The sequence below is a fragment of the Solea senegalensis genome, linkage group LG2 (assembly GCF_019176455.1).
Source record: "Solea senegalensis isolate Sse05_10M linkage group LG2, IFAPA_SoseM_1, whole genome shotgun sequence".
Lineage (NCBI taxonomy): Eukaryota > Metazoa > Chordata > Actinopteri > Pleuronectiformes > Soleidae > Solea > Solea senegalensis.
The window spans coordinates 33,453,069-33,481,054 of NC_058022.1; the positions used below are offsets into that span (position 1 = coordinate 33,453,069).

Sequence of the window (27,986 nt, forward strand, 5' to 3'; positions counted from 1 at the left end):
AAAATCACAGAAGTCAAACTAATTGATTGCAGCGGTTAACACGAAAAGATTTATTAGAGATCTCACAGATACAAAATAGCTTATTTTACATAGAATAGCATTTCTTTTCTTCTTTTTTTATATCATTTTCTTACTTGCATGAGGTACACAACAATTTACCCACTTTAAATGATTGGAATGAACAAAGAGAAGGACACAGTAGTTTTGTGTTTTTCTGCAGGTGTAAGTCACATCAGGTGAGGAACGTACATCTCTCGACTTCATCACTCACGCTCCTGGAAAACCTCTTGTATTTCGGTCGAAATTTTAACAATCCAAGACAATTTTAGCAAACTTTAACCACGTACAAGAGGGAAATTTAGGTGTATGTGGCACTGAGATTTGACAGCGACCAGAATCTGATGTTTAAATCATCTTTTACATGCAGGAAGATGTTACAGCACAATGCATTCAGTGTTGGAAAACATGGTCAGAGAAGTTGTCAAGGCATAACGAGGAACAATAGTAATGTTTCAAAAACTCTCCGGCGTCTTGCTATTCATCCATGAGCGTCATATTTATAACACAAGAAAGATCATTTAATATCGTAAAAGAAATATCTTTGTTTTACTTCCATGTAAAAACTGGAATAAATTTACTAGTAAATGTAATAAATTAATTAATTAATAAATAAAAAACATTTATTAATAAAGTAAACAAATTATGCTAATTATCTGGTTATAACAGAAAACAGACTTCTTTTTATATAATGTCAACATCTCAAAGTCAGAATTAATGTGGACTCCAGAGGGATTTGAAAATATTACTGATCGTTTCCACTGTGATGGGACATGCGTCTCAATTTTCATTTTATTTTATTTTAATACATTTCCTTATCCTGCTGTGATTTTCATCCAGATATAAAGTATTCATTACACTCCGAACGTCCCTGAACACATCACACCTGCACCACAAATATTTAAAATCAGAGATTTGCCTGCTTGATTTAAACTCGTCCAATAACATTTTCTTTTTTTACTTTTACGTTGTGTGACATTACAATTCAAGGCATTACTCGACAAACAGAAAGACAATGATCATGACAACGATCGTTGTCATCACAGACGGGGAAAGCAAACATTAGGCTGAAGGGCGAGGGGGGGCGCGAGAGTCAGACTGGTGGCGGTTCTGGATCGTACTGGTTTCACTGGGGCAGAGCTTTGAGGATGGCGTTGACTTCCTCTGCGACAGCAGTCAGTGCAAACTCAAACTGGTCCTGGACACAACAACAACAACAGCAGCAAAGATGATATAAAACAATATCCACACTGGTTTATGCTGTTGAACATTTGTGGAGAGATTGTAAATGTTATTCACTTTATGTAATATTGATAAGTACAGATTCAACTCCGTTAATGAAAGGATTGTCGTCTGGCTCTTGAAAACCCAGCTCTTCCAAGAGCATCTTCTGTCTTAGCACTTTACCTTACCCCCTACTCCCTCCTTCTGCACTTGGATCCACCTCTGCACTCTCACCCTCTATCAGTCCACTGTTCCTATCTTGTGAATTTCTTTCCAATATGTAGCTTATTCCTCTTTTGGAAGTCGCTTTAGATAAAAGCATCTGCTAAATGCTTAAATGTAAATGTTAAAACGAGTTTGTATGTCCTCCCCGTGTGTGCGTGGGTTTTCTCAGGTTCTCTGGTTTGCTCCCACAGTCCAAAGACACGCAGATTTGGTGGATTAGGCAAATTGGACACTCTAAATTGAGTGCATGTGAGAGTGAATGGTTGTTTGTATCTATATGGCCCTGTGATGGACTGACGAACTCTCCAGAGTGTATCCCGCCTATCGCCCTATGTCAGCTGAGATTGGCACGGCGCCCCCCTCACTCACCTTGGTGCGAACCATTCCAGGCCTCTGGTCACGAACATGCTCCAGCGTCGCAGCAATGTCGATCTCTTTTACACCTGCAGCAGAACACATGACAAAATACGCTTGTTAAAAAAAACAAACAAAAAAAAACTATATATGTATATATATATATATATATATATATATATATATATATATATATAAATATATATATTTATATATATATATATATATATATATATATATATATATATATATATATATATATATATATATATATATATATATATATATATATATATATAAATATACTATCATTTTCTAAGAATTCAGATCTTCAAAGACTTGGCAGCATATAAACCTCACCTTTAGCCATGCGGTTCAGAACCATGTCAATCAGAATGTAAGTCCCTGTACGGCCAGTTCCATCACTATGGAGATAGCATCACAGTACAGACCATAATTTAATTTTTAAAAAAGAAATAAAAAAAAATTTAAAATCACTCCAAAACATAAACGTATTAATTAAATAAATCAAAGCTATGGTACGCCTTGAAATATCTGCACATGCCTGCCATCCAGTGGATTAATGTAGTACTACAGTTATATGTATTTTACCTGCAGTGCACGATGATGGGGCACGATCGTCCTCTGTAGCACTTATTCACCTTCCTGAGGAGAAAAATAGTAGTAAAATATGGTTACTAAAGAATGTGTACTCATATTTTACTTTTGATAGTTTGTTTTAGTAAACAAGCAAAAACATACTGGGGAAAAATATAATATCTAAAAGGAATCACAAATATTAGATCACTTGATTATTGGAACTCTTTGGACTTAAACTGTTATTTTAGAACATTATTTCATGTAATATATTACATCACCTCTGCTATAACAGCTGTCTTTCTTAAAGTCTTAATGTTTAGTTTGACTTTTAATGTGGTCATGGTCAACGTCGACATTGTACATTATATTAAGGGGGTGTTTCAGATATTTTTTCATCATGTCAATAAATGTGAGTGACAATGTAAACATAGTGAATTTTATAGTAAAACAGCTGGTTTGGGTCACATGAGACAGTCTAGGTGTGCCTAATAAAGTGGAATCTGAGTATTTAGCAGGTAAATAAGAATCCTACTGTTGAATTCCATATTTAAAGAACACAAAATCTCCAGTAATACAGTGTATTTGCATAGATGCTTATATAAATCAAATATAGGCTAGATTTAATTTCAGTACAGTCACATATTTTGCACATTTTACCACAATAGACTTTGTTTTCACTTGTTTTAAGGAATAAAATGACTAATATGATAGTAATATAGATAATACGTAGATAATAAGATAGAAACAAATCTATAAGATAGATAGATAGATAAATAGATAGATAGATAGATAGATAGACAGATAGATAGATAGATAGACAGACAGACAGATAATTAGGGGGGATTTTTCGGCGATGGACCTCCTGCTGCAGCCACATCAGTCAATGATCATTTTTGTGACTATGCAACTGGACCCAGACTACTAGCTGCAAACCACAAGAATGACACAGACAGATATGATGTACAAATCAAAAACCAAGGGCCCTGCTGACCTCCATCGCACAGGGAAGAGAAGAGGGAAGGATGGAGGAGGGTGAGGGGAGCAAAGAAGGAAAGACGGAAGGATGGGAGAGAGGAATGCTGTCGCTTCGTCATGTTTCTTGAGCTGGGGTCAGTCCATTAACCTGACCTGTGCTTCCTTGTTGAGTGTTTAAATGAAAATGTACATGTAAAAGCAGTACCTGCGGAAGTCCAGTAGGGGGCGTGTGGAGGTAGGGATGCCCTGTGCTGGCCAGCTGAGGAAGTGGAACTGAGTGAGTGTCCGGGTCTCCTGCGTCTGCACGTTCTTCAGGTAGAAACTTCTCACCAGGAAGTCGTTGCACCAGATGTGCTCGGACACCAAGTTCACCTGAGAGACACGCGGACGGACATAAGTACACAAACATAGACGTGCAGTGTCACGTACGTTGTCCTGAAAATAACCTAAGGGCACCTCATAAATGTGGTAGAGGGAGGAGCCTTCATCGGGCCAGTAGCGGTCACACTGTTTCTCTCCGTCCTCCACCAGAGCGGTCATCATCACAATCACAGTGCAGCCGTTCTCCCACACCATCTACACAACAACAGGAAGCACACACGGTGTTAAGATTCAAAAACAAACAAACATCATATGGTGGGAAAGACCAAAAATGACAAAATCAAAACATTCAGAATATTAAAGATGTTTTGAAATGGATTATTAAGCCAGAAGGAGCCAAATGATGAGTTTGCACAGTATGCAAATATAATTAGGTTTTAAACTGCACATGTAAAATAAAAACAGTATAACTTGTGTTGCCTACCTGCCAGAAGTCTGAGATGGTGTGCGACAGCGGGCCCTGGGTGGCGATGTACGCCGGCATCCGGGGGTCGTGCTCGATCTAAAAAGAGGAGGAGGACGGGGGTGAGAGATCACGCGGGGTCAAACCGTCTCCGACCAGGTTCACTGAAGCGACCGCATTCTTTCATGAGATGTTTTTAAATCTAAATGTCCCATGGTGACCATTTTGAATGGCAGGGAAACTTACAATGGTGCTGGCGTTGATGTAGTCAGAGCGTGAAGGGTTGATCTCTTTCAGCTTCACCCTGGAGTGGTCGTCTGAAGGGAAACAGTGTTTCATTATCAGCCACATTTCCTCTTTTATTTCTCCCCAAAGTTTATACCAACTGTGTAATGGTGCAGCCACCATTCCTTCATCATTTATCAAAAGCAAAAATATTTAATCTGCAGCCTCTGTAATTTTCAAAATCCACTTTCAAAACGGTCAATTGTTCATTAGATTTCAGTCTAAATAACAAATCAGAAAACTGACTGCTGATGTGATTCAAGTCGGTTTCACTTGTATACAAAGATGTGAATGTGTCACTGTGACTCACAGGGAACAGAGTCAGGGCAGCGGTTCTTCTTGGCGTTGGCGTCGCTCTGTGCCACAGAGACGGCGCTGGGCTCGGCCTGATAGGAACACAGAGCCTCCCACTCCTTCATCAGACGGTCCTTGTTTCTCAGGTGGTCCTCCATGTAGGCCTTTGTAAATAAAGTTTTTTATTATTATCAATATACTGTGGTAAAATAGAATAAGCAGGGTGATCGCACAGTTCCAACATCACGCTGCAAATAGACTTTTCCTCCCTTTTGTCTAATATGACAGTGGAAATGATACAGAAATTGATCTAAAAAGTGTTTGAAAGCGATGTGTAAGAAATAGTGATGGTGAAACTGTAACAAGCAGAGAATTCCTGTGCTCACTTTTCACTTTCCCAAGTACATTTTGTAGTACAATATAGTATATTATTCAGTTCTTAAATGTTATATTTTAATATAAGACATTATGTAATACTAGAAAAGAGTGAAGAGTGAAGACCTGATGAACAACTGAACAAGGTGATAGGCAGATGATATGTATTAATATTAGTAATATTGTAATTACCTTGCTTTTTGAGCCTGGATAATTATTTTAAAAATGATTACGTATGTGGTTAAGCATAATATTTGCTGATTCATTTTAGAACAAGAGGCTCAAACTCAAAATGCCCTGGGCCAGTGAACTTCTAGTCTGGTCAGGAGGGTAAACACTCAAAAAATCTCAAATCACTGTTCACTGATTTGAAAATAAAATGATATCTTGATATTATTCAGGATGATAATGCACACCATTTCAAAATAAAAGTATTTGTTCTGATATATAGTTCACAAAAATATTAATCTGTGAATAACAAAAACAGATACAAATGAAATTTTAATAACATGTAAATATATGGGCCAATTTTTATGATAACTTTATAGTAAATGTAGGGCCACAGAACATCAACTGTGGTGCCTCATGTGGCTGGTGGGCTGCGAGTTTGAGACCCCTGTTTTAGAAGATACTGTCTATTAAGTATAAAGAAATAATAAAGAACTTAAAGTGAATTTGCAGTGTTTTCCAGTTCAGTTAAGACACCAGGCTGGAACCCAGTCCTCACACAGACTCCCATATTTGATCACATGACAAACACAGTGAATGGCACTGACCAGGATCATGTGACCCGTGGAGATGTCCATGTTGGCCTGCGCCGGCTCCTCGCACCATGACGGCGTGCTGCTGTGGGAGCTGGGACTGGGCTGAGCTCCGTCGCTGAACTGTGACGACACACTGCTCACTCTGGAGTCTGCACCGCCGCCAAGGCCTCCCACTGCTCCTGCTCCACCTCCTCCTCCTCCTGCTCCTCCTGATCCCCCAACACCGGTAACTCCTCCACCGGCTCCTCCCACGGCGCCCAGGGCGGCGGCTTCCATGCGTCCGAAGGCGCCTTTGGAGGCCATGTGCTGGCGACACAGGTCCTGGTGAGCCAGTTATGCATGTGTCATGATGTTACGCTGCTCTCTATTATCCTTCTATCAATAATAAATGATAATAATAATTGAACACATTTAAAGACATATTATGTCCACCAAACTTCAAGTCAAATATGTTTTTAAGTTACTAATATTTAGGGTAAAACTTTATAATACAGTATAATAACAACATAGAAATATTATGTTTGTGATTATTTTTTAATAGCTTGATAATAACAATAATTCTAGTGTAATGAGGAGATAATATTAAAGTAATACCAAGTAATTTCCAAAGTAATATCAAGGTAAATGGAAATATTTGGGAATCATAATTCACCCTTTTTTAGTGTTATTAACAAGTTTTAACTTAAAGATTAACATTGAAATACACACATAATATTACCACACTATTACCATATAGTTACTGTACTGTAATGTAAAGTAAAAGTTTTATCATGCCTAGTTTAGATTAGACATATTAATCTTAAGCTATTATTTGTAAAATGAATAAAAAAAATGATCTCCACCACCTGCACTTTATTTATTTTCCTCCCTCTCACCTGGTACTCCTGGTGGCTGAAGCTGCCTCCCTCTGGTCCGAGCCCGAGTTTCTTGGCAGCCAGGCGGTGAGCGTGGTGACGGAGGCAGGCGATGGTCATGACGGCCACCAGCATGCCGCCGATGCAGGCCATGGCCACCAGCGTGGCAAACACCCAGCGGGAGCCGGGTTGCACTCGAGTCGCCAGGGGCAACGCTTTCCCATCATTCCTCTGTGGCAGACGAGCAGGTTAAAAATTAGACTATATATATATGACACTCAGTGTAACTCTTTCCTGCTTCTTTCTTAACTCTATCCACAAGGTTTCATTCCCCTCTTTTCCAGTCTATTCCTCTTCCTGCTCATTTCTCCCTCCTCCGTCCTCTCCCTCCATTCCCCTTTTCTTCTCCACCTCTGCTGATGAATTGTCTCTCTTGACCTTTCAGACCTCCTCCTTTCAGTTTGTGGGCCTCAGGAATGTGAGATGTGAGGCGCACACACACACACTCTCTCTCTCTGTATGTGTGTGTATGTGTGTATCTGACTGACATTAAAGTTTGAGTTGGGAAATGGGGCATGAGTACCCCACCTGCTATTACAAAGGGGCCCCAAGTGTGTGTGAGGGAGAGAGGAGGAGAAGGGAGAGAGAGAGAGAAGAAAAATGGACGACCAGGCTCCATGTGGTTGAAGGAAATAAGTGGATTTTTGAAGGTGCCTTAACTAAGATTGATTAAGATATTATTCCTCTCAACCGTCAACTTTGAGGTAACTCTTCTCCTGCTGTCTTTAATTTATCATTCTAAAAACCCTCTATTAAAACACTAAATCTGTAAAAAGTGTTGACAGGAGGTGCAGAGGTTCAGTGATATCACGTAAAAGGACATTAAAGTGTCACTCAGATCATTTAACAGACTATTAATATTATCATTAATTACATTTATAAGAGTCAATGTTAAAATATCAAATGAATGACAGGTGTTTAAAATATATTAAAAAGAGAAAAAAGACATAAAACTAAGTTTTGTCACTGCAGCATAACATTATTAATAACATTAATTTTAATTACAGTACAATGGAATGTAAAATAATACTGCATGTATATTATTTTGATGATATGGATAAATTAGACATCTTATAAATGACAAATACAAGGTGTTAGGAGATGGTGACACATCACATTAAAGATGTCACGGTGAATGTTTGTTTATCATTTTCCTGAATAATAATGAGTTAAAATTGAAAACTTTCACTCACCCGGTGCACAGTGAAGAGCAACTTCTCCTAACGTCCTGCTGCTACACTCACATGGAGGGACCATACGCCGAGTGTCAAGTAAAACTAGCTTTGCACAACTACACTTCCCTGAGTGACTTTCAAAATAAAAGCCAAATGCGGAACACCTTGGGATGCTTTGGGAAATGATCTAAAGTATACTTCTTTTTCTGTTAAAAACTGTTTAAAATGTTAAAATTTGGCAGAATAAATATTCTTTGTAATGTTAATACCCGCAATAAAGTATATAAAAATAAATAAATAAATAACTTAATCATATTTTTTATCTTACTGGTTGTACTGTTCTCAGACTGTTACGTTATTGTATTTAAATATTGAAGTATTGAAATATTTAAAAAGATGAATATGTATGTAGCTACATATATTTCAATTATTAAATAAAAAGTACTTAAATTAAATAGTAAGTATTAATATCTATGAATCATTGATTGAGTATTTTACTGTTAGAGAAGCTGATTTCACTGTTTTATGAATTTTTTTTTGGTGGATTAATTTAATAATAATATAATATTACTCACTAAATACATGTTACTAAATACAAGCCTATAATTACTTTTTACCAGCTTTAGCACCCACTGAGACAAATTCCTTTATTCAGTGGGTAGATGCAAAATTCAGATTGCTCCGTCAGGAAACTGCAGACAGGAAGTTGCTGACAGAAAGACGGACTAACAGATAAACCCACGCTGATGAAAACATAACAAACGCAGCACCCACCTCTCCGACACCGCTCTGCAGCACCTTCAGTCCCGTCTCCGACCCCAGGAAGTTTTTCTCAGCAACTAAGCGAGTAAAAATAAAGAGAACAGCTGAAGTAAAATGCTGTTTTTTCATGCCAGAAAGTGACTAATGGCTTGATCAAGTTATTTTAGATTTGACAGATTTTTAAGATAGCGACATCTCCGGGTTTACAAAGTAAAAGGCAAACAACAAGGTTTGAAACATAAAACGTTTAAAAGAGTAAAATAGTAAAAAATCTAGATAGAAGTGTCCATGCCAAGGAGAAGACTTTAACTGTGATTTAAAATGGCTAAATTGTTGCATAGAAGAGATGGCCATACTCTTTTCTTTTAAAAGTAAGCAAAATTACAAAACACTGTTGAACTGCAACTTAGTGTCAAATGTACTGCAACCAGCTCTCAGACAGTATTTCATCTTTTCTACCTTGAGATAAGACATGACATCCCTGAGCCACTGAGTACTGGAAGGAGCTTTTGTGGATTTCCAATTAAGAAGAAGAAGACGTCGCCTTGCCAACAAGGAAGTGAACGCAATACTGTCTATTATGTCTATTGTCATCGTCTGGAGAGCCAAATGTGGCAAAGTTATCAATGTACTTCTGTCAGACGGTATGTTGGGTTACGTTGACATTTGTCACAAATGTCACAAAGTGACGGTGCAATAAATTTGTGACAGACGTGACCCTGTACACCACTTCGTATGAGCAGGAGGATTTTAGTGATATTTAGATGTAAAGTCGTCTGTGTTTGGGCTTTTCAACACAGAATAAAAGACAAATATGCATCAAAGCCTTTAATGCATACATACAGTACCTGCTGCCTCTGCCACTGCTTGTGCGGTCAGATTCTTGGAGTTGGGTCTGATCCTGTAGGTGATGGCAGGTCCGACGACACTACGGAGAGCAAGAACACACAACAGGGCTTGAGTTTAATGTTAAAATCCAACAAAACTGACTTCATGACAAGAATATTTTTGAAAATAAGAGGCAAAACTATTCCACTTGTGGGTCAAAAGTCAGGGGTCATTGAAGGGTTTGGGATCAGGTCAAACAGGAAGTGGCAGAAGCAGAATATAAGCAGTAAATCACTTCCACATGCTGGAAAAAAAAGAAGAGAAAACGCTCCGGAGCACCACCAGACTTCACATCCCATTTGGTGTTCACGGTCCAAAAACAGCTCTGGGGGAGGATTTACTTTAATCCCGTCAAATAAAAGTCAGCGATCCAGCAAATGAGTGGAGATAAAGAGGATCCAGAGGCATCAAGTGAGCAGGGACGGAGACTCAGGCGGGGTTTGTTTTTGTGAGGGGTCGTGACCCCGGCGCTGTCCTCAGTCCTACCTGATGTTGACGAGGGAGCCGCTGGAGAGGCCCATCCTCTCTGACAACAGCCGCAACAGTCGCACCCCGTCGTTCAGACTGAGGGGGCTGCGGTGACAAAACACACACACACATTCATGCAACGACAACGACGACAACAACAACACACAAACGCACGCACACACATGAACAGCCGTTCAGTTTACATCATTACTCCCTTCTTCATGTTTTGCTTTGTCAATTCCTTCCTTTATTTTTACTCTTTCCTCCTCATTTCTTACTTTACTTCCTTTTGCGTTCCCTTTTTTCTTATTTTGTTGTATAATTAATCTTTTTACACACATTTGAACGTCGTCTTTAATTACTAGAGGGCACTGAAGGATGTGGAAACGCGCAGAGACTTGTGTGCTGTGTGAAAAGTCAGCAGAGCATCAACATGTCTCAGAAGCTGCTACATGGATTGTAAGAGAAGTCGCATCTTGTTGCTTTAACATCGCTGCAAGGCAACGGTTACGTCATGGGCACCTGCTGCTAACTAGTTTAACGCAAGTCATTCTCTGAAAGTCACAGATTTCCTTTTAGTTTCATTTCATGTTGTGCTCCCCTTGAAAAAGCTACTGTACGGCGTTGTGTTGTTTTCTGGTTTAGTGTCTATCTTTTGGTTTCAATACTTTCTAAATAAAAAAGAAAAAAATTATTTATATGACTACATCATTTTTGTATCTTTTGTAGAAGTGAATTTAATTTGTTTGTAAAATGTGGGTTATAGATATTAAATGATATTAAAAAAAGATATTAAATTCCCTCTTTCTTTCTTTCAAATAAAGTGCTTTCTTTCAATCACTTGTTCGTACCATCTGTTCTCCTCTTTCCCGGCTCACATCTATCGTTCCCCTCTCTTCTTATCTCAGTAGGAAGTAATCAAATCAAAAACAGTTGCACAAAACCCGACAAAAGCAAAAGCAATAACAAATTTATTTTAAATATTTCTAACTCTCTTGGCTAAATTAATTTTAGAGTTTCATATCTGTGCGATAAAGGTAAAAACATACATTTATACATAAACACACATATTTTTGCTGAATATTTACACTGTGACAACCTTTAGTTTTTTGGAAAAGTGGAGCTGAAGCCTCATTATAATCTTTAGCAGCAGAAGAAGAAGAAGAAGTAACTCAGATCAGAGAAGAAGAGATATTTACAAAACGGTGTCGTTAGCTGATAAACCCTAATGAGCTTTATGATAAATGCGATATGTTCAATTTGTCGTCAACTATACGACACGTAAGAAACGAGTATGAGAGATTTGAGAGAGATATTTTCTTTCTTTCTTTTGTTCTTTCTTTCCATAATTTCCACACACAAACTCACAACAGACGCCAACAAACATACATATCCTGACTCTTCATTCATTCATTCATTCATTCATTCATTCATACATATGAAGTCACTGTAACTGTTGCATTGCACCTCTGGTTAGTGACGACGTAGCCAAACTCGTCCGTCTTGGCAGACGCTTCCTTCTCTCCCGGTTTGTCCAGTTTGTTGGTGGTGACAGAGGCGGGCGTCTCTTTCTGGCGTCCGGCCGCTTTGGGGGCGTTGAACGTGGAGGGCGGAGCCTCTGGAGCGACCATCTTGTATCCCACTGATTCCTCCGTGACCTGGATGTAAAGGATTTTTACACGCAGAGCAAAAGACTCAAAATGTTTGACACATTAACTGATGAAAGACACGTTAATAGAAACATATGCTACGTTATATATTATAGTCTGGTTGTTAATGCAAACTCATCTTTAACTGTGTGCATTTACTTACCATGAGCAACATTCAGTTTCCACATCATGAAAATGATTTCAAGAAATAACAAGATATTTGTAGATGAATTTCTCACCTTCTTTCCTGAGGCAGCGTTGTTTCCATATTTGTCTGAATAGCAAACACAAAAAAAACATTATATAATAACAGAATATAATCTAAATACAAGCACTTTAAACCTTTTTAGTATAGGAAGGATGCAGGTAGAGCTTAAACAATTAATCGACAACTATTTTGATAATTGGTTTGAAGCTTTTTTCATGATTAAAACAAGATTTCCGATTGTTTAAGCTTCTTAAATGTGAGTATTGTGTTCATTTCTTTGCTCTGGATAACAAAGAAACCATTAAAAGTTAATCATTTTGGTTTGTGGACAAAACAAGACATTTGAGAACATCATCATTTCTAGGTTTGACGAACACAATCAACATTTTTTAAGGTTTTCTGATATTTTATGAAGTGACTACGTTGAGGTGTGTGGAACTCGTTAACAGACAAACACGGCCGCTGCAGAACAAAATATAGTAAGATATAGAATTATTTGGATATTTTTGATATTAAATTGTGTCTTTTTGAAGGGCCGAGGATCGTAACTACAGTTAAAGGTACTTTCGGGTATGATATCCATCCACACACATATCAAAAGAAAACAGGGTTCATACAAGGATAATAAGGTCAGTGGCGTGTGTAGCTTTAAAGATGAGTTTATGAGCAGATGATGTTTGTTTGTTTGTTTGTTTGTTTGTTGTTGACCTTTGGTTTGTTTGGAGTAGGAGGTCTCGAGCTGCAGCTGCTTCAGAACGGCCGGCACGTTGTCTTTCTGCTCGGGCGTCAGATCCTTCACGTCGAGGCCGTAGTGATCGAGCAGAAGAGCCAGTCTCTGCAGAGATTTCTCTATGAAACACAGCGAGAGTCACCAGGAGAAGGAAAGGGTCATATTATCCACTGATAATAGCTTTTATTGAAAGTTTAGAGACTTTTTTCCCACTTTTCTTTCACTCACTTTAACAATAAATAATCTTTATTCTCACCATCCAGTCCTGACAGGGCACTGTAATCCTTCTGTGTCTTCTTCTCTGCCTGCTCTTGTTGCTGTTGCTGCTGCTGCTGCTTGCTGAGCTGGGACATCTGGGAAATGTAGTCCTCACCATAGTCCAGGGGAAAGTCCAGCTCCGGGAAGAAGGAGGAGGAGGAGGATGAGGAAGACGATGAGGAGGACAGTGAAGAGGGGAAACCCGACGCTGCAGCTGCTGCTGCTGCTGCCACTGCTCCTCTCTGACGGGAGAGGGACTGCACAGGTGAGGATGAAGAGGAGGAGGAAGAGGAGGAGGAGGACGAAGAGGAGGAAGGGGAGGTGAGATAAAGGGACAGCAGGTCCTGGAGAAGCTGACGGTCTTGGTCCAGAGGATTTCCCCTAGATCTGGAGCGAGGGGCGAGGAAGGCAGGATTGTCGTCGAGAGAGTTGAGGGAGCGTTCCTCCTCGTCTTGATAGCCGAACTGCTGCTGCAAAATCATACAACGTGTCGTTTGTTTAAGGCCACTAGGAGGCAGAATAACCCACAACAAGGTGAAAAACACACACTCCTTAGAAATAACATCACTTATTTCAGAGTGAATGTGAGTCATGATGAATCTGAGGCCTCATGATATTGTTGAATAAGGACTTTTGTTGTTTTATATTTAACAGTCACACTCTGATTTACACATCTGTAACTCAAACAGAATTAGAAGGTATTCAATGGGGGGAAAATGGAAAACAAGATGAGTGCAATCATTGTGCATTTAAATGGCAGTTTAAGAACTTGACAAACTTAATTAATAAACACAGGCTCTGTATACTATTTAATTATTTAAGTGCATGATATGACGTGTGACGCTACGCAGAACTTTGAATAATCCAGGAAAGTGTGGCATGTGACCTTTTTACTGTAATGAATCCATGTGACTCATGAGTCCAAAGGTTTTGGACACACTTTAATCAAGCCGGCAAATCATCAGCCGAAATGTCTAATACAATACATACAGATTTCAGCACAGGTGGTTAAAAATAGAGCAGTTTTCCCCAATCAGTGTCCAGAGATTAATCCTTCCTATTTAAACCCAGGGCACAGTTTAGTGCCTGCAGAGCCTCTGAACGGCTGATACGCCCACCTGGTGGTAGGTGTACGGGTCCATCATGGGCGTCTGCATGTGCACAGAGGACCGGGAAGGGTCGAGGATCATGTAGTCCACAAACTGCTGCATCATCTCGGGGTCAGCTTGATCCTGGGGGTCCTGAACCCTCTGCTGACTGGAGCCAGACACTCTGGAGGGCCTGGGGGGGGAAGAAACCCAGGTTTTTATTCAGGCGTACAGGTGCCCTGTGGACTGAAGGTGGCATAATTGTGTGTGATTTCTTACAATTTGGGCTTTTTTTCATACAGTTTAGAGGAGGAGCTGACGGTGGGAACGTGGCTCAGCTCTCGGCTGATGATCGCCTGCGTGACGTCATCCCTCCACGTCAGACCTGAGCAGCCGGAAGGCGACAGAAAATGTCATTCAATCACAGACTCCTCCTCCCTAAGGGTATGTTATCTCATGAGGGTGGTGAACAGAATCCAGAACCTTCATCTACCTGCTCCTCCTCCTCCTCATCGTGACTCATTCATTCATTCAGCTCACATAAATCATATCAATATGGCACCAGACGATGGTTAATGGTTATAATCAGAGTTTCGCAGGAATTCTCCTTAAACACATCACTCAAGCAAGTGTTTTTAAAACAGTATAATTTTTGAGGCTTGTTTTTTTTTTCACCTTATGTTAAAGGTCCAGTGTGTAACATTTAAGTGAAATTATTTTCATTTCGCTAAAATGGAAAATAAAATAATTTATGTCTTTGTATGAATCTGTCTGTCTGTCTAACTGGTTGATCAATGTATGTTAATTAGTCATTTTATTCCTTAAAGCAAGTGAAAAACCAAAAGAATATTGTGGTAAAATATGTCATGTGTCATCTATCTATCTATCTATCTATCTACCATCCATCCAGTAATTAACTAAGTAATATAAGTAAGTAACTAATTAACTACCTAACTCACTCACCTTGCACCATCAGCTCTTTGAGGAGTTCCTGCAGTTTGTGCAGGACAGGTACAGACACCTGGTACTGGACGGGCTCCTGGTGAGGAGACCGGCACTGTCCGAACAAACCGTCTGTTGGGACACATGAAACGAAGACATGGTCAAAAAAATGAAATCCGACTCCTTTGCTTTTCAACCTCAGTTAAACTAAAACATGTGCATTGATTTTCTCCTCCACACCTGGAGAAAAGAGTGAATTATCTAACCTTTTCTGCACAGACGAGGTTTGAGACACTCGTCCCTGACATTCCTGCCTCCACCACAGTAATGGTGGCAAATTATATTTCACTTAACAGCCTTTGAGCTGCAAAAAGGTTTGAGTTACATTTTTTAAAAAACAGCCGGCAAAATAAAAGATGGAGATAAAATAAAATATACTGCATACGTGGACATCGTGTTTTCACAGACACTCGTAAACAAGCTGCATTCACACACACACACACACACACACACACACGACGACACATATCAGAAGTGCATAAATGATACATATACAGCCAAAAGTATGCACATAAATACATGTTAAGTCTGTAACCACACACTCAACATACACATGTGTGTGTGTGGGCCGTGGTGAGTCATCACCTCTGTCTCCCTCCAGCTCTTACACACACACACACACACACACACACACACAAGGGAGACACACAGTCGTCAGGCAAGTGATGTCACTGTTGTCATAGAGACGACAAGGACGAGGCGCGATTGGCCGGGGAGCGGCTGACGGAGGGAGACCTTGTTTATGTTCCACTCTCACTCTCCTCTCGCACTTTTTTTTCTTCTCTTTTCTCTTCTTTTTCTCACACACCTCTTTTGTTTCTACCATTTTATTACTGCTTTGCAGACACACACACACACACACACACAAATGACTCAGATCAAACACACTCTGAAGTGTGGCCGCAACATATGAGATATTACAGATGTTAAATGATACTGCAATCTGTAAATTAATCATTTTTTCTTCCACAGATTAGCTCCCAAACTAGATTTTAATCTTAGAGCAGGAGGGCATTTCTCCTGTTTTAATACTATTGAGAAATATTTGAGATGTTTTATTTTCTATATGCAAGTATTAAAAGATATTTAAAATGTTATTTTTGTTTGACGCCTGCACAAATAAAGCCATCTATCTGTCAAATATTCCACTCATATATGAGTTTACTAATCTAAACAATATTTACGTTCCTCTATGTAAGTATTAGAGATGTTTAAAGACACAAACTGAAACCTGCACAGAATAATTTGGTTTTTACTGCGGTCTGTAATTATAGGAGTTGTTTTTAAAGCAATTCATGTATTAAATCACGTATTCTACTTAAATATTCCCCCATTTTCACACAGATTTCAGATAAACTATGAGAATTTGTATTAAAACTGCTATTAACTCCCATTTATTAGACTCAAATATGAGGTGACTCATTCTTCAGGCTATAAATGTGAATGTTCATGTAAGGCAGTGTGGATTACAACCTGTTACACTCTCATAAACCTTCTTTCACTCGCTCGTTCTTCTTCACATTCTCCTCTCCTGCAGCAGCATCATCATCATCATCAAACCCACACTGCAAGGAGCCCCGGCTGCTGTGGATTGCTCATAAGTGTTTTCCGCACATGCAACAACGTCACACACACACACACACACACACACACAGGTGTTCGCCGTCTCCTGCAGTAACATCCTCATCAGGTTTGAACGGGCATCGAGAGAAGGGAAGGAAGCCGGGAACCCAGAGGGATTATGGGTAGGCCCTGTTAAGCAGCCTGAGGCGTGACGGTTAACCAGCTCCTCACTGTTTGATGGACAGAGAGACACGTCAGAGTGTCATGATGCGTGCGGCTGCCTCGTGTAGCCTGATGGGATTGCTCGCCCATTGGCCGATTTACAATTCCCATCACACTGCATTCAGGCTACGATGAATTTGAGATTTCTTCTGGGCAAAGAAAATGTGCACATCAGTCCTCCCGCAGGATGAGAGGATTGTCATTTAGCTGAGGAAGGCGTGAGAACAGAGTAGTGTATGGATTACATGATGAATATGTCCTGAAAGAGTCAGTTCGCCCAAATAACAGTGCATAAGCTCTTCATGTTTCCTATTAAAATTAAAACTCTGAGGTCCACTGAGATTTAAAGATGTTTAAGGTTATTTTTAATTGAAGCATGCAATAAATTGTTTGCCTTTTTTTAATTCAGTCTGTAATCAAAGTGTATTAATATTACGCAAAGGTGTAATGTTATAGGACAATCTGTGGGACTAAAACACTATATTCTACTCAAATCTACCACTATTTTCACAAAGATTTTCCAGACTAAAAACATGAGGATTTAATCTAAAAGAACTGAAGACTTGGGTTTATTTTACTCATATACGGGTTTACTAATCATTCAGAATATAAAATTGACAGTCTATGCAATTTATTGTACATTTATCTCCATTGTACACCAACACAATTATATTTATTCTCCTAACACAGATGTTTAAATATTTTTTTTATTGGAAGCTGCCATTTTAATGCCGTATGTAATAAAACTGTATTATGATGCAAATATGTTATATTATAGATGTTAAAGGGCACAAAATTGTGTTGTTTTTCATGCAATCCGTTTGAAACACCACTGTTTTTATACAGATTACAGATGTTTCAGACTTAAACACGAGGGTTTGAAGAAAATACACTGTGGATTTGCATTTATTTTACTCGTATATGAGCTTTTTAATCTTTCATTTACATTTACCTACTGTTTATATCTCATACATGTCATAGACAGGCATCTGTGGAGATTAGGGGTGTGGAAGTAGACTTGGGTGGTTCTGCGTCGATGCAGTGTTGGCATAATAATCAATTTTACGCCACGTATCATTGATTGTTGATTTTCCGGCGGCTCGAGGATGCAGACGGACCTCAGAAGCATATGCGGTCGTGTGCATTAATACAGAAAACTGCAGATGCCTCCTGGAATCATATCGAATAAAATCAGTGAGAGGATAATTAGAATCAATAATTACATACGAGTTAAACAGCCGCCTTTCACCGGCGAGGATTATTTGACTGCGTGGATAACTGAGGCTGCATCAGACCCTCTGTGTTTAAGCAATCACGGGCACTCACACAAGAGTTACATTCAGACGTTGGCATGATAATTATAATCTGTTTGACGTCGCTTCAGTGAATCTTAGGGAGCAAATGCGGCACAAACTCATGCTGACGTCAACGACTTACGTCAGGGTTACAGAAGCCATTTTGAAGTAAAAAAAAAAAAAAACATTCACCTTTATTTACCCAGGAATAAAACTAATTAATAATCTCTTTTTGAAGTGTCCTGGCCAAGACAGGCAGCGGTAGGGCACATATGCAACTCTTCAAGCATACAGCAATGTAAAAAAAACAATAAAATATCATAATAAAATGTTATTTACAACCAGTTATTCCTGCCTCCAAGACATTTAAAAGCACTTTAAATGTGTCCAATGAGACCAGATCCTCCAGGATCCGAAAATAACTATAATAATATGAAGCATAAGTCATGAGGGCAATAAAAAAATATGTGTCTTTGTTAAATCAGAGACTTACCATCGTTGCACAGCTGTTCTCTGGGACAGAGCTTCTTCTCGAACAAGCAACCTAAACACACGGGGAGAACAAGAGTTCAAGTTCAAGATCATTTTTTTATTGACAGTGTCACAGCAGCAAAAGGCAGTAAAAGTAAAGGGTTACAGATAATAAACATGCATTTTTACACCTATGAATGTACAATATAGGAAGATATTGACATAGAGAATAGAAAAATATGCATGTGACATCATGAGCTTGATATTTACAGTGTGAACCAGGATTGATCATGAGATATCGACAAGGGAATCCACTGCGTCAAAGCTTTTATATTTATTTTCTTATTTATGTCGGGTTTTTTAGAGTAAAACATCGTCGTCTCATATCATGAAAGCTCACATTATATGAAAAGGACTGTGATGTAAGTTTATTACAGGACTGACTATGGCAGTAGAGGCAGAAATGAGTTGGGGAAACCCCAGCTGGAACACGCGGCCATGCTAGATATCACACTCGTGTTACTAAGTGTCTCTGAATAGAGAAGGTGTTTGTGTGTGGGTTTGTGTGCGTGTGTGTGATAGTTGACCTTTTCCCTGTGTTGTGAGGCCGTAAACAGCAGCAGACGCGAAGCTGCTCGCTGCATTCTCTTGTTTGCATTGAGGTTTCATTAAGGATTTAGTCCACCTTCTATATTATTCATGTATCCTGTGATAACTTTGGATACGTACTGTATATACTTTACAACACAGTCTGCACACGCACACACACTCCACTCAATCCTCTCCCATGTTTAGATTCCAGCATGAAAGCATAAAAGTGACAAAGCACTTATTTGGACAAAAGTGAAAGTTACCTCCCTTAATTGTCCTTTCCAAAACTCTACAGTGAACAATTATGTCATTATGTTACAGGAAATTATATAAAAAATGCATTTAATTAATTTAATGCTGTAATAAGCATTCACTAACTAATAATTGATGTTTTCACTAAAAAGTAGCGAAATAAGCTTTACATGAGTACAATTTACCACGTTTTATCCACTGTTAATGTTTATTAATGCTTGTTTTGAGCTGCACAGGTTTCCCTCTTTACATTAAGGAGCATGAACAAGGGTAATAAAGGTTAATAAATGCTTCATTATATTTCAGTTATGCTTATTCTTTACTCCAATATGTGTATGAAGTCATAGTTAAGGGATGTATGTTTTACACTTAACAATAAGGGTCACAAAGAACATTAGTGAAGGTGAAGTATGCTTAAGCAATGCTTAACAGTGTTAAGTGATGATTATTTAGTGCTATTTTACATAAATGAAGTCAATTTAAGGTGATTTTTAACAGTAGCTTTACAGACATGTGAATAATATATGTATTAAAACATTAATGAACAAAGTAATGTTCATTTTCATTCCTAAATAACACATTTTACTCAAAAAAGCCTACAGCTTAGTTTTTAATATATAAAAATATAATAAAAGCATGTTTACCTTTATTTTTTAATGTCGCGTGCTACTGCAACGTGACAAATGTCCCCGTTGTGGGACTAATAACGAATTATCTTTAGTTTAGAGACACAAATTAGTGAAAGTCATTCCAAGATGTGCAGCTATTTTAGTTTGGTCCTCCTTATTGATGTCACAGTCCTTGACATTAATATTTAAGCAGCTTCCTGTGACGTGGAGGTGAGGGTTTTTTTTTTGTTTTGTTTTCCCTGAAGCAACAAACGTCAGGTAAAAGGAGCCTTCTCCACTCGAGCCTGAGGCTCAGACGTGACCGATGATGAAATCTATAAAGACTCAGGCAGGATATCGACTGCGTGACGACAGCTATCAGAGGGGGAATCTCCATTAAACCGGAAAGCTGAGACACAGCTTTACATAGAACAGAGAAAATCTCCATCCATCCATTCACCTGTCTTTCTGTCTGTCTGTCTGTCTGTCTGTTGCCCCCTCAATCCAAAGTCCACATGATGACTAATCTCTGCTCTGTCCTCACTCACTCTGCCTCTCTCCTCCACCCACACATCCCTCCCTCCCTCCTTCTCTCTCTCTACCTCAACCTTATCTCAGCGTCCCTTTCTGCCCTCTTCTCTCTCCCTCTCTTCCACTTTTCAGATTCCAGTGGCGTTAACCTCGTCACGCGTGGGCCTGTCCGTCACTGTCACCCTGTCACTCCTCACTCCTCACTCCGTCGCCTTGCCTGAAAGAGAACTTGTGCGCAATTGAGTCTGAGACGAATGAATAAATGAACCTCCTCTCGGCTCGCTGCAGTCGTATGAGGAAATAATTAAGAGTGATGTGATCCAACGCAAACGCTCATAGAATTAAGACATTGGCCTCAGACGGGGAAATAGTTTAATGAAATACTTATAATTTTCCACACTTCTCCTTCCACAGTTTGTTTGTTTACGCTCTGCTTTGATAAATCGGCTTATTGCTTTGGTTTGGCCGAAAACCAAATGACTCCACTCAGTTAGTGAGTCGCCTCAGGCAGCGGCAGGTCTTTACGTTTCTCAGGGGGAATCTCCTCCTGCTTCTCTCTCTGCGTCTCACACACACACACAAACACAGACACAGACACAGACACAGACACACAAACTTAATTCTCCAGGTAAAACTAATTAGAGAGAGTAGCTACTGAGGAGTGTCACCATCTGGCTCTTTACCCACCACAGTCACATTCAGCTCCATCTTGTTTTGCAATGTGACAAAGTGCCAACGAGAGATAACATCTCAAATATCGTTACTTTCCACGTACCACACCAGAAAGGATGTTGTTTTGTTTCAAACACAAGCGCTGGCTAGTTTGTCTGCTCAAGCTGCACAAGATGGCTGCCTCTCTAAAGCAAGGCCCTTGATTTAAAGGGATAGTTTAGATTTGTTTGTGTTAATAAAGATAACGTGATGGATTTTCCTCTCCACGGTTCATCATCAGTTTGTTTGATTTCCCTCACTCTGTCTGACTAAAACAGATGAAACACTGTGACTTCCCGGCATAGTAGTAGTCGTGCCAAACTGTTTTGGTTTTATTGTTCAATCTTGTTAACACAGCATATGAATGCATGTTTGTGGACAACTTAATGTTCAAAAAATCCAAACTATCCATTTCAGTACAAGCTGAAGAATAAGGACCTTATTCTACAGCTACAAAATGACTCGAATCTATTTATTTGTTTTTGCCTTTACATCGAGGTTTCAAGTCATGAGCGTGACGTCCGACACAAGAATCAAACTGAACAGTGCCAAACTATAGATCAGTTAAAAAGACTACAAAGTCCAGAAAACATGCGTTAACCTCCAACATTTAGCAAAGGAAATGTCTAAAATGTCAATATTTAACAGAGGAGTCTGGTGCATTTAGCGACAGTACTGCTGAAACCAGGCTGAGCCGAATCATGACCACGTTCAGTCGTATTTTAGTTCAGTTACTGTGTCAGCGCCTGTGCTCCGCTCATGCAGGACGTGCTGAACGATTCTGTGGTCAAATCTTTTTAATCGACTGATTCTAATTATTCGGTTGCACCGAAAACAACTGCTTTACAAGTCACTAGTTTGTGTGTTTGTGTCGCGTATAAAACAACGTCACAGCAGTTTCACGTAGGAACTATGAAGTCATGGAAAACAACGTGACTGATACCAAAGTAGAGCTAGAACTGTATTGTGGAAAACCGCCATTAAACACACTTATCATATTGAATACCTGCCAATAAAACCTCTTAAATGTGATATGCCGGACCTTTAATGCTACTTACTTTTACATAAGTCCAACTTCAAGCAGCAAACAATCAAATAAAAAAAAAAACTATGACTCATAATTCAAGCTCCTCCTCTTTTATTAACTCATCTATCTTTAATCAAAAAAAAAAACCATGATCTCCTGAGTGGGATGCAATGACTCATCATTTTTAACTGGTGCTGTGAAGCATTTAAAACGTATAGTTTTATAGTTAACGACGTATAGTTAACAACACTACGATGACAGTTAGTTTAGGTAATGACACGATCAGATTTACTCAATTTACTGACTAAAGACCGGGGTTTTGATTCATTTTTGTTAAATACAGAATCCTGTTCCTCCAGAATAAAAGTCTACACATAAAATGTAGTGTCAGTGGAAGAAATCAAACGTATAAATATAGAATGAATGCAGTTATAAACAACTCTACTGCCCAGAAACTGCATTAGGCATTCATGTGGAAATATGAAATTAAAGCATGACTAATGTTTTTTTTTTTTTTTAGTTCTGCAGAGGCGACTCATGATTCAGCGATGGAGGGAATATTGAAACTGTCAACAGTGACTTAAGGAACTAGCGTGGTACTTTGTTCTGCGCAAAGTTAACATCATGATTAAATTATATCCGAGCAGCAGAAGGAAACGGGGGAACGGATTTGGCAGTCATGAAAAACTGAATTTTAATGAAGCCATTAGAGCGGTAACTGTTTTCCACCATAGGCATGTCAGTATTTCTTTTATTTTTTTAAATATGTGGGGAAGATTTGCTGAAAGAAAAAAAGAAAGAAAAAAATCAAGCTGACTCATGACCAACTCAGAGAAGTGAAACATCAGCCTGCCACCATTATCATCAGGGTCTCTGTTGCTTTGCTTTTATCGTCCATCAACTGCCTGCCAGATTGAATTCAGAGTCATTTTCATAATGGTGCTTCTGGCATTTGTGGCCACGGCTGCTGCTGCTGCTGCTGCTGTGAGAGCGAGCTCCTCCTCAGCTCTGCTGTCTACTGTGAGGATATTTAAGGTGGGAATGCATGAAGCATGCGTTGTGTCACTGGCACTGGAGTGGCAGCAGAGGCAGAAAGGTTGTGACAAACCTCCAGCTCTGTTAACCTTTGACTTTTAATGTCAAACCAAGTCACACTCAAAATCACAACAACTACCACTCGGCTGAGTTCCTTCTGAAGCCAACCAGGAAATGAGAATATACTGAATAGCCACTAGGGGGCAAAAATAAGTTTCAATGGAAGTCACTTTGAGTCTAATTTTGCCCTTTTTTTTAATTAAATTCAATGAAACTGCAAAATTAAAATTTTATCAGACCTGCAACTACGGCTGAACAATTCATCAAACTTTAACAAAATCACCATTATTATCCTGACCTATAGATATCATATTGTACACAATGAAGAAAACACCCTTGTTTCTGCACAAATCTGCACAAATATCACACCGTAATAATTTTAAATGAATGAAAATGAGAATAATTGTGTATAAATTACCATATATCACGAGTCAAATCACAAATTCAGTCAAAATAATCGCAATTAGATACTGTATGAATGATATGAAATCAATCAGGCCTCACTGCAACTAATCGGTTATTTTCAAAAACGATTAATCTGTCGAGCAATTTCTCGATTAATCAAGTATTTGTTTGTAAAATGTTGAAAATATGGAGATGATGATGTTCTCAAATGTCAAAGAAATAATTTCTTTGTTACATGGAGCAAAGAAACCAGAACATATTCACATTTAAGAAGCTGAAAAATCAGAAAACTTGTTTTAAAAGTAATAAAAGCTGTAAAACTAGAGTAATTTTCTTTAAATACAGTATACCTATACTGAAGATTAAAAATGAGAAAGCTTCTAACGTTATTGTTCTAAAATACAGCACCTTGTTGACAAAGCTACTGCTGCTAATTAACTAATGTATAGTCAATTTACAATAAAAGCATTGTGCAATAAAATATAGTGTCAATTTAGTACATTTTGTTCCCATTTAGAGGAAAGTAGTCAAAAGTACTGCACATATGATTGGACACCAGTGACGTGGCAGCGGCCAAATCATAATTCTGGACACTTCAAAATGGCTGACGTCATAACCTATTGCCACTTAAAAGGACATGTTTGATTATATCGGCCAAAAACAACAAATGTGACCTATACTGAGCACATTATTATTATTGTTGTTATGATTATTCCGTGCTATTGTTTAAAAAAAAAAACTAATAAAATCCCAGTGAGTCACCGTCACAAGTGCCTTCATTACCATAAACACACACACCTGCTGTGGATTATTTGGCCTCAAACACTGCTCTTAATCCTTCGCCAAATGTAGAATAATCTGCTGCTGAAACTGTTGCATAAAAGACCACAAACTATTATCAACTACACTATCACTTTGAATCCAAATACAGGATTCTGCAAGAAAAAAAGATGTGAAAACACCTTAAAAACAAGAAGAAATCTCCTTAAACAATATATTAAGGGGCACAAAAATAATAATACCACGAGTCAGCTGTGATAAAAACATGTGAGGAATGCAACCGCGCTGTGTTTTCCCCTGATTTAGTCAGATAGCGTCAGAGAAGCCGCCGCTGGGTGCAGCAGGTGGGATTGATAAGCAGACGCCGTTCGCTCTCCATGGTGCTGAAATATTCCAGCTGTGCATTGTCCGTGGTGCTGAAACACCTCTCCGCGTTAGGTGCACCAAGGAAACAGGAAGCGATTGTAATTACTGAGCAGATGGAGGCGAGAGGTCAGGAAAATGAGTCATGACTGAGAGCGAACAATGTCCTATAATGTTTCTCATTTTTAATGCGTTTGAATCGCATTGTGAGGCTTTCTGTTTCATTTAAAAACGATATAACTTTGTTTTAGTGTATAGTTCACTATATAAATATCTCCAATATATCTCCAATTTAGTGACATAAACAATAAACCTGCAGGGTCTCCATTACACAGATCAATATTCGATTGTACAACAGTCCAAAAACCTGCTGCTGCTAAAACCCTCCGCTAACAATATTATTATTAAGCTTTTACAGCTTGTTTTGCAATCTTATAAGCCAATTACTGACTTAATGGCTTAATATTGTTCTCTAATATCACAGTGAGATTAAATTGAGATAAGAAACCACAGTCAGGCAAAAAGCACGAGTGGCCAGCACTTGAATAAATTGGAACTTTTGAGGAAGATTGTCTGATATGACTGATCGCTCTCGTACATGTAAGTAATAGTATTATCTTTTGAAACATATAGTATGCATAGTTAGTGCTCACAGCTCTGCTTCATGACTTCACTTGCACCTCTGTTATCCTGTAATGTTTGTATATAACAGTATTTATGGTTGTGAATGCTTTATGAAAGATTTGATCTGAAGTTTACACATCAATCGTTTCTACAGGTGGGAACACTGATAATACCACGATTCTGTGATAATCACATAGCGATACATCACGATATCTGTCTAACTGAATACTGTTAAAACTTGCATGATTTCTCTCTTTATTCTCAACACAAAGCGCATAAAGTCTACGTGTTGAACGTGGATGGAGCATCTCTTAACGTATAGCTTTCTCCACCATTATCCCGCCTTAAAAGTTTCCCCTCATTCATTTCAGCAGCGTCACCGTGAGGAGACATGAAGTAGTGACGCCCGGCAAGTTTAATGGCAGGGACTTTTTACTTTAGAGCGCTTTAGTTCATTAATTAAATATAGATATTTGTATCGATTATCGTGTTGCACGAGGAAGGACAATGATATATCACCAAATCGATATATTTTGACCCGCCCCTAAACATTTCTCTACGATGTTTAAACCAAAAGCAGTTAGTTTCTAAATTGTAAACACCCTTTTTTATACGACTCTCTGTATTATATTGGCTATTTAATATCTCTGTTTATTTATCCGGATTTAATTAAAGTGCACTGCTAAAAGTTAGGAGTGAAGTTACAATTGACAATAAACAATTACAAACTGGACCTATAAAGCAATTTAAAACAGTGTATCTCCCTGATAATCATCATTATATAATAATATGAGAAGGAGGTTGTGTTTCAGGATATGTTTGTGTTATAGTGTTAAAATAGGGCTGAACAATTGACCACATTGTGATAAAAATCACAATATTTCTTCAAGCCAAAATGACCATTTTAGATTAAATATTGTTCAGACCTATAGACATCATATTCTGAAGAAAACGTTGTTGTTCCTGCAAATATCACACAATATGTTATTCAAATGAAAATGAGAATAACGACGTAGAAATTATTGAATGAAATGAACTCATGTCGTGAATCAAACTGCAATTTCAGAGAAAATAACATGGATAAAGATTGAAGAATTCTTTTCATACAGTTGTTAACTGTGTGCAGAATAAAGGAGATAAAGGAGTGCCGTAACACTGTGAGACACTGAGTGGCCTTTAGTGTAGACTTTTCATTTTTAAAATGGCACTTTGATGACGTGAAGTTACACGTTGTACAATTATCATCAGTTTCACTGTCATATATGATGTTCCAGCCACTGATGATGAGCCTCATATTACTCATAAACAGTAATTAATGCAGGTGAGGGGCACAGATATTATGAATATTGGTTATTGATTCCATGCAGACACAGTTTGAGAAACTCAGAAACAAACAAAACCAGCCACACATCTCTCCTCTCCTCTCTCCTGCTGTTTGCTCGTGTGCGTGTTTGTTGTTGTTGTTGTTGCAGACTGGACAGTGATTCATTCAGGCGGCCACACACATCCGAGCCGACCCCACTCTCTGGACTATATCTGCATCAGTGATGCATTTGATTTAACGCTGGTGTAAACAGACCAGAGGCAGATAATGCTGAACTGAGCAGGAAATGCAAAAACAAAAAAAAAAGAGGAAAAAAATGAAGGATGGGGTCTGGCACTGGCAGGTTACCAGATCTTATTGATCTGTGGGTAATTGGCTGCAAAACATTTTAAAGTGATCATCCTTTTTACAGGGCTGTCACAGCAGCAGCAGCAGCAGTATATGACAGTAAACACTTTTCAGAGTGGAACACAAGAACTAACAATGTTTCTGCATCAAACTGCTCATCAATACAAGTCAAATGTGACGGGAAAGATGTTGATTTACAACACATTTGACACACGTTATATAAACGGTGCCATAAATAAAAGTCTGAACTGTTGATTTACGCGCAGCCTCTCCGCCCCAGACGCACGGAGTAAAGGAGAATATTGGATCCGTGGGATCCGCGGACTCTTACCGTGTCGTGCGGCCGCGCACAGCCGACAGGAGGCGGTGAGGAGGAGGCACAGAGCCGCCCACAGCCGCGGAGACCTCATGGTACATCCAACATCCACCGGAGCGAGCCGGAGGTGGTGCTGGTGGTGGAGGAGGAAGAGGAGGTGGTGGGGGAGCGAGAGCAGCCGGCTACACTTTCACCAGCTCTCCATCTCTGAGGAGAAGCTTCTGCTGATGATGCTGATGCTGCTCAGAGCTGATGGACAGAGAGATAGAGAGGGGGGGAGAGTGCGTGTGCGTAAGAGAGGAGAGGGAGTGAAAAAAAGAAGAAGCTCTCATTGGAAACACTGACGACAGGAGGCGCCACACTGCACATCAACTGCTTAGT

The 27,986-nt window shown here is 39.0% G+C and overlaps 1 protein-coding gene across 4 annotated transcripts; it reads right to left on the reverse strand.

Moving 5' to 3' along the window:
* Nucleotides 1–22: 22 nt before the first annotated feature.
* Nucleotides 23–27,874, reverse strand: LOC122765276 (receptor-type tyrosine-protein phosphatase-like N). 4 transcript variants are annotated; one of them, XM_044019443.1, is made up of 23 exons: nt 27,621–27,874; nt 18,653–18,703; nt 15,041–15,151; nt 14,357–14,462; nt 14,108–14,270; nt 12,988–13,456; nt 12,710–12,850; nt 12,033–12,067; nt 11,612–11,802; nt 10,163–10,249; nt 9,637–9,716; nt 8,801–8,865; nt 6,813–7,022; nt 5,950–6,258; nt 4,815–4,962; nt 4,466–4,536; nt 4,241–4,318; nt 3,892–4,011; nt 3,641–3,807; nt 2,473–2,526; nt 2,221–2,285; nt 1,876–1,949; nt 23–1,255 (listed from the first exon to the last, which is right to left on the reverse strand). In XM_044019443.1, the coding sequence occupies exons 1-23, from the start codon at nt 27,697–27,699 to the stop codon at nt 1,184–1,186; spliced, it is 2,946 nt and encodes a 981-aa protein (XP_043875378.1). In that variant the 5' UTR covers nt 27,700–27,874; the 3' UTR covers nt 23–1,183. The 4 variants fall into 4 exon arrangements, with proteins under 4 accessions (XP_043875378.1, XP_043875379.1, XP_043875377.1 ...); XM_044019444.1 differs by having other exon boundaries at nt 5,950–6,243; nt 12,988–13,459; XM_044019442.1 differs by having other exon boundaries at nt 12,988–13,459.
* Between the last annotated feature and the right edge of the window lie 112 nt (nt 27,875–27,986).

Coding starts and splice junctions, on each gene's coding strand:
- LOC122765276 (XM_044019442.1), bottom strand. CDS start 27,699: ATGAGGTCTCCGCGGCTGTGGGCGGCTCTGTGCCTCCTCCTCACCGCC. Junction 14,463..15,040: donor CAAAGAGCTGATGGTGCAAG/GTGAGTGAGTTA, acceptor CCGGCTGCTCAG/GTCTGACGTGGAGGGATGAC. Junction 2,286..2,472: donor CCCATCATCGTGCACTGCAG/GTAAAATACATA, acceptor CTATCTCCATAG/TGATGGAACTGGCCGTACAG.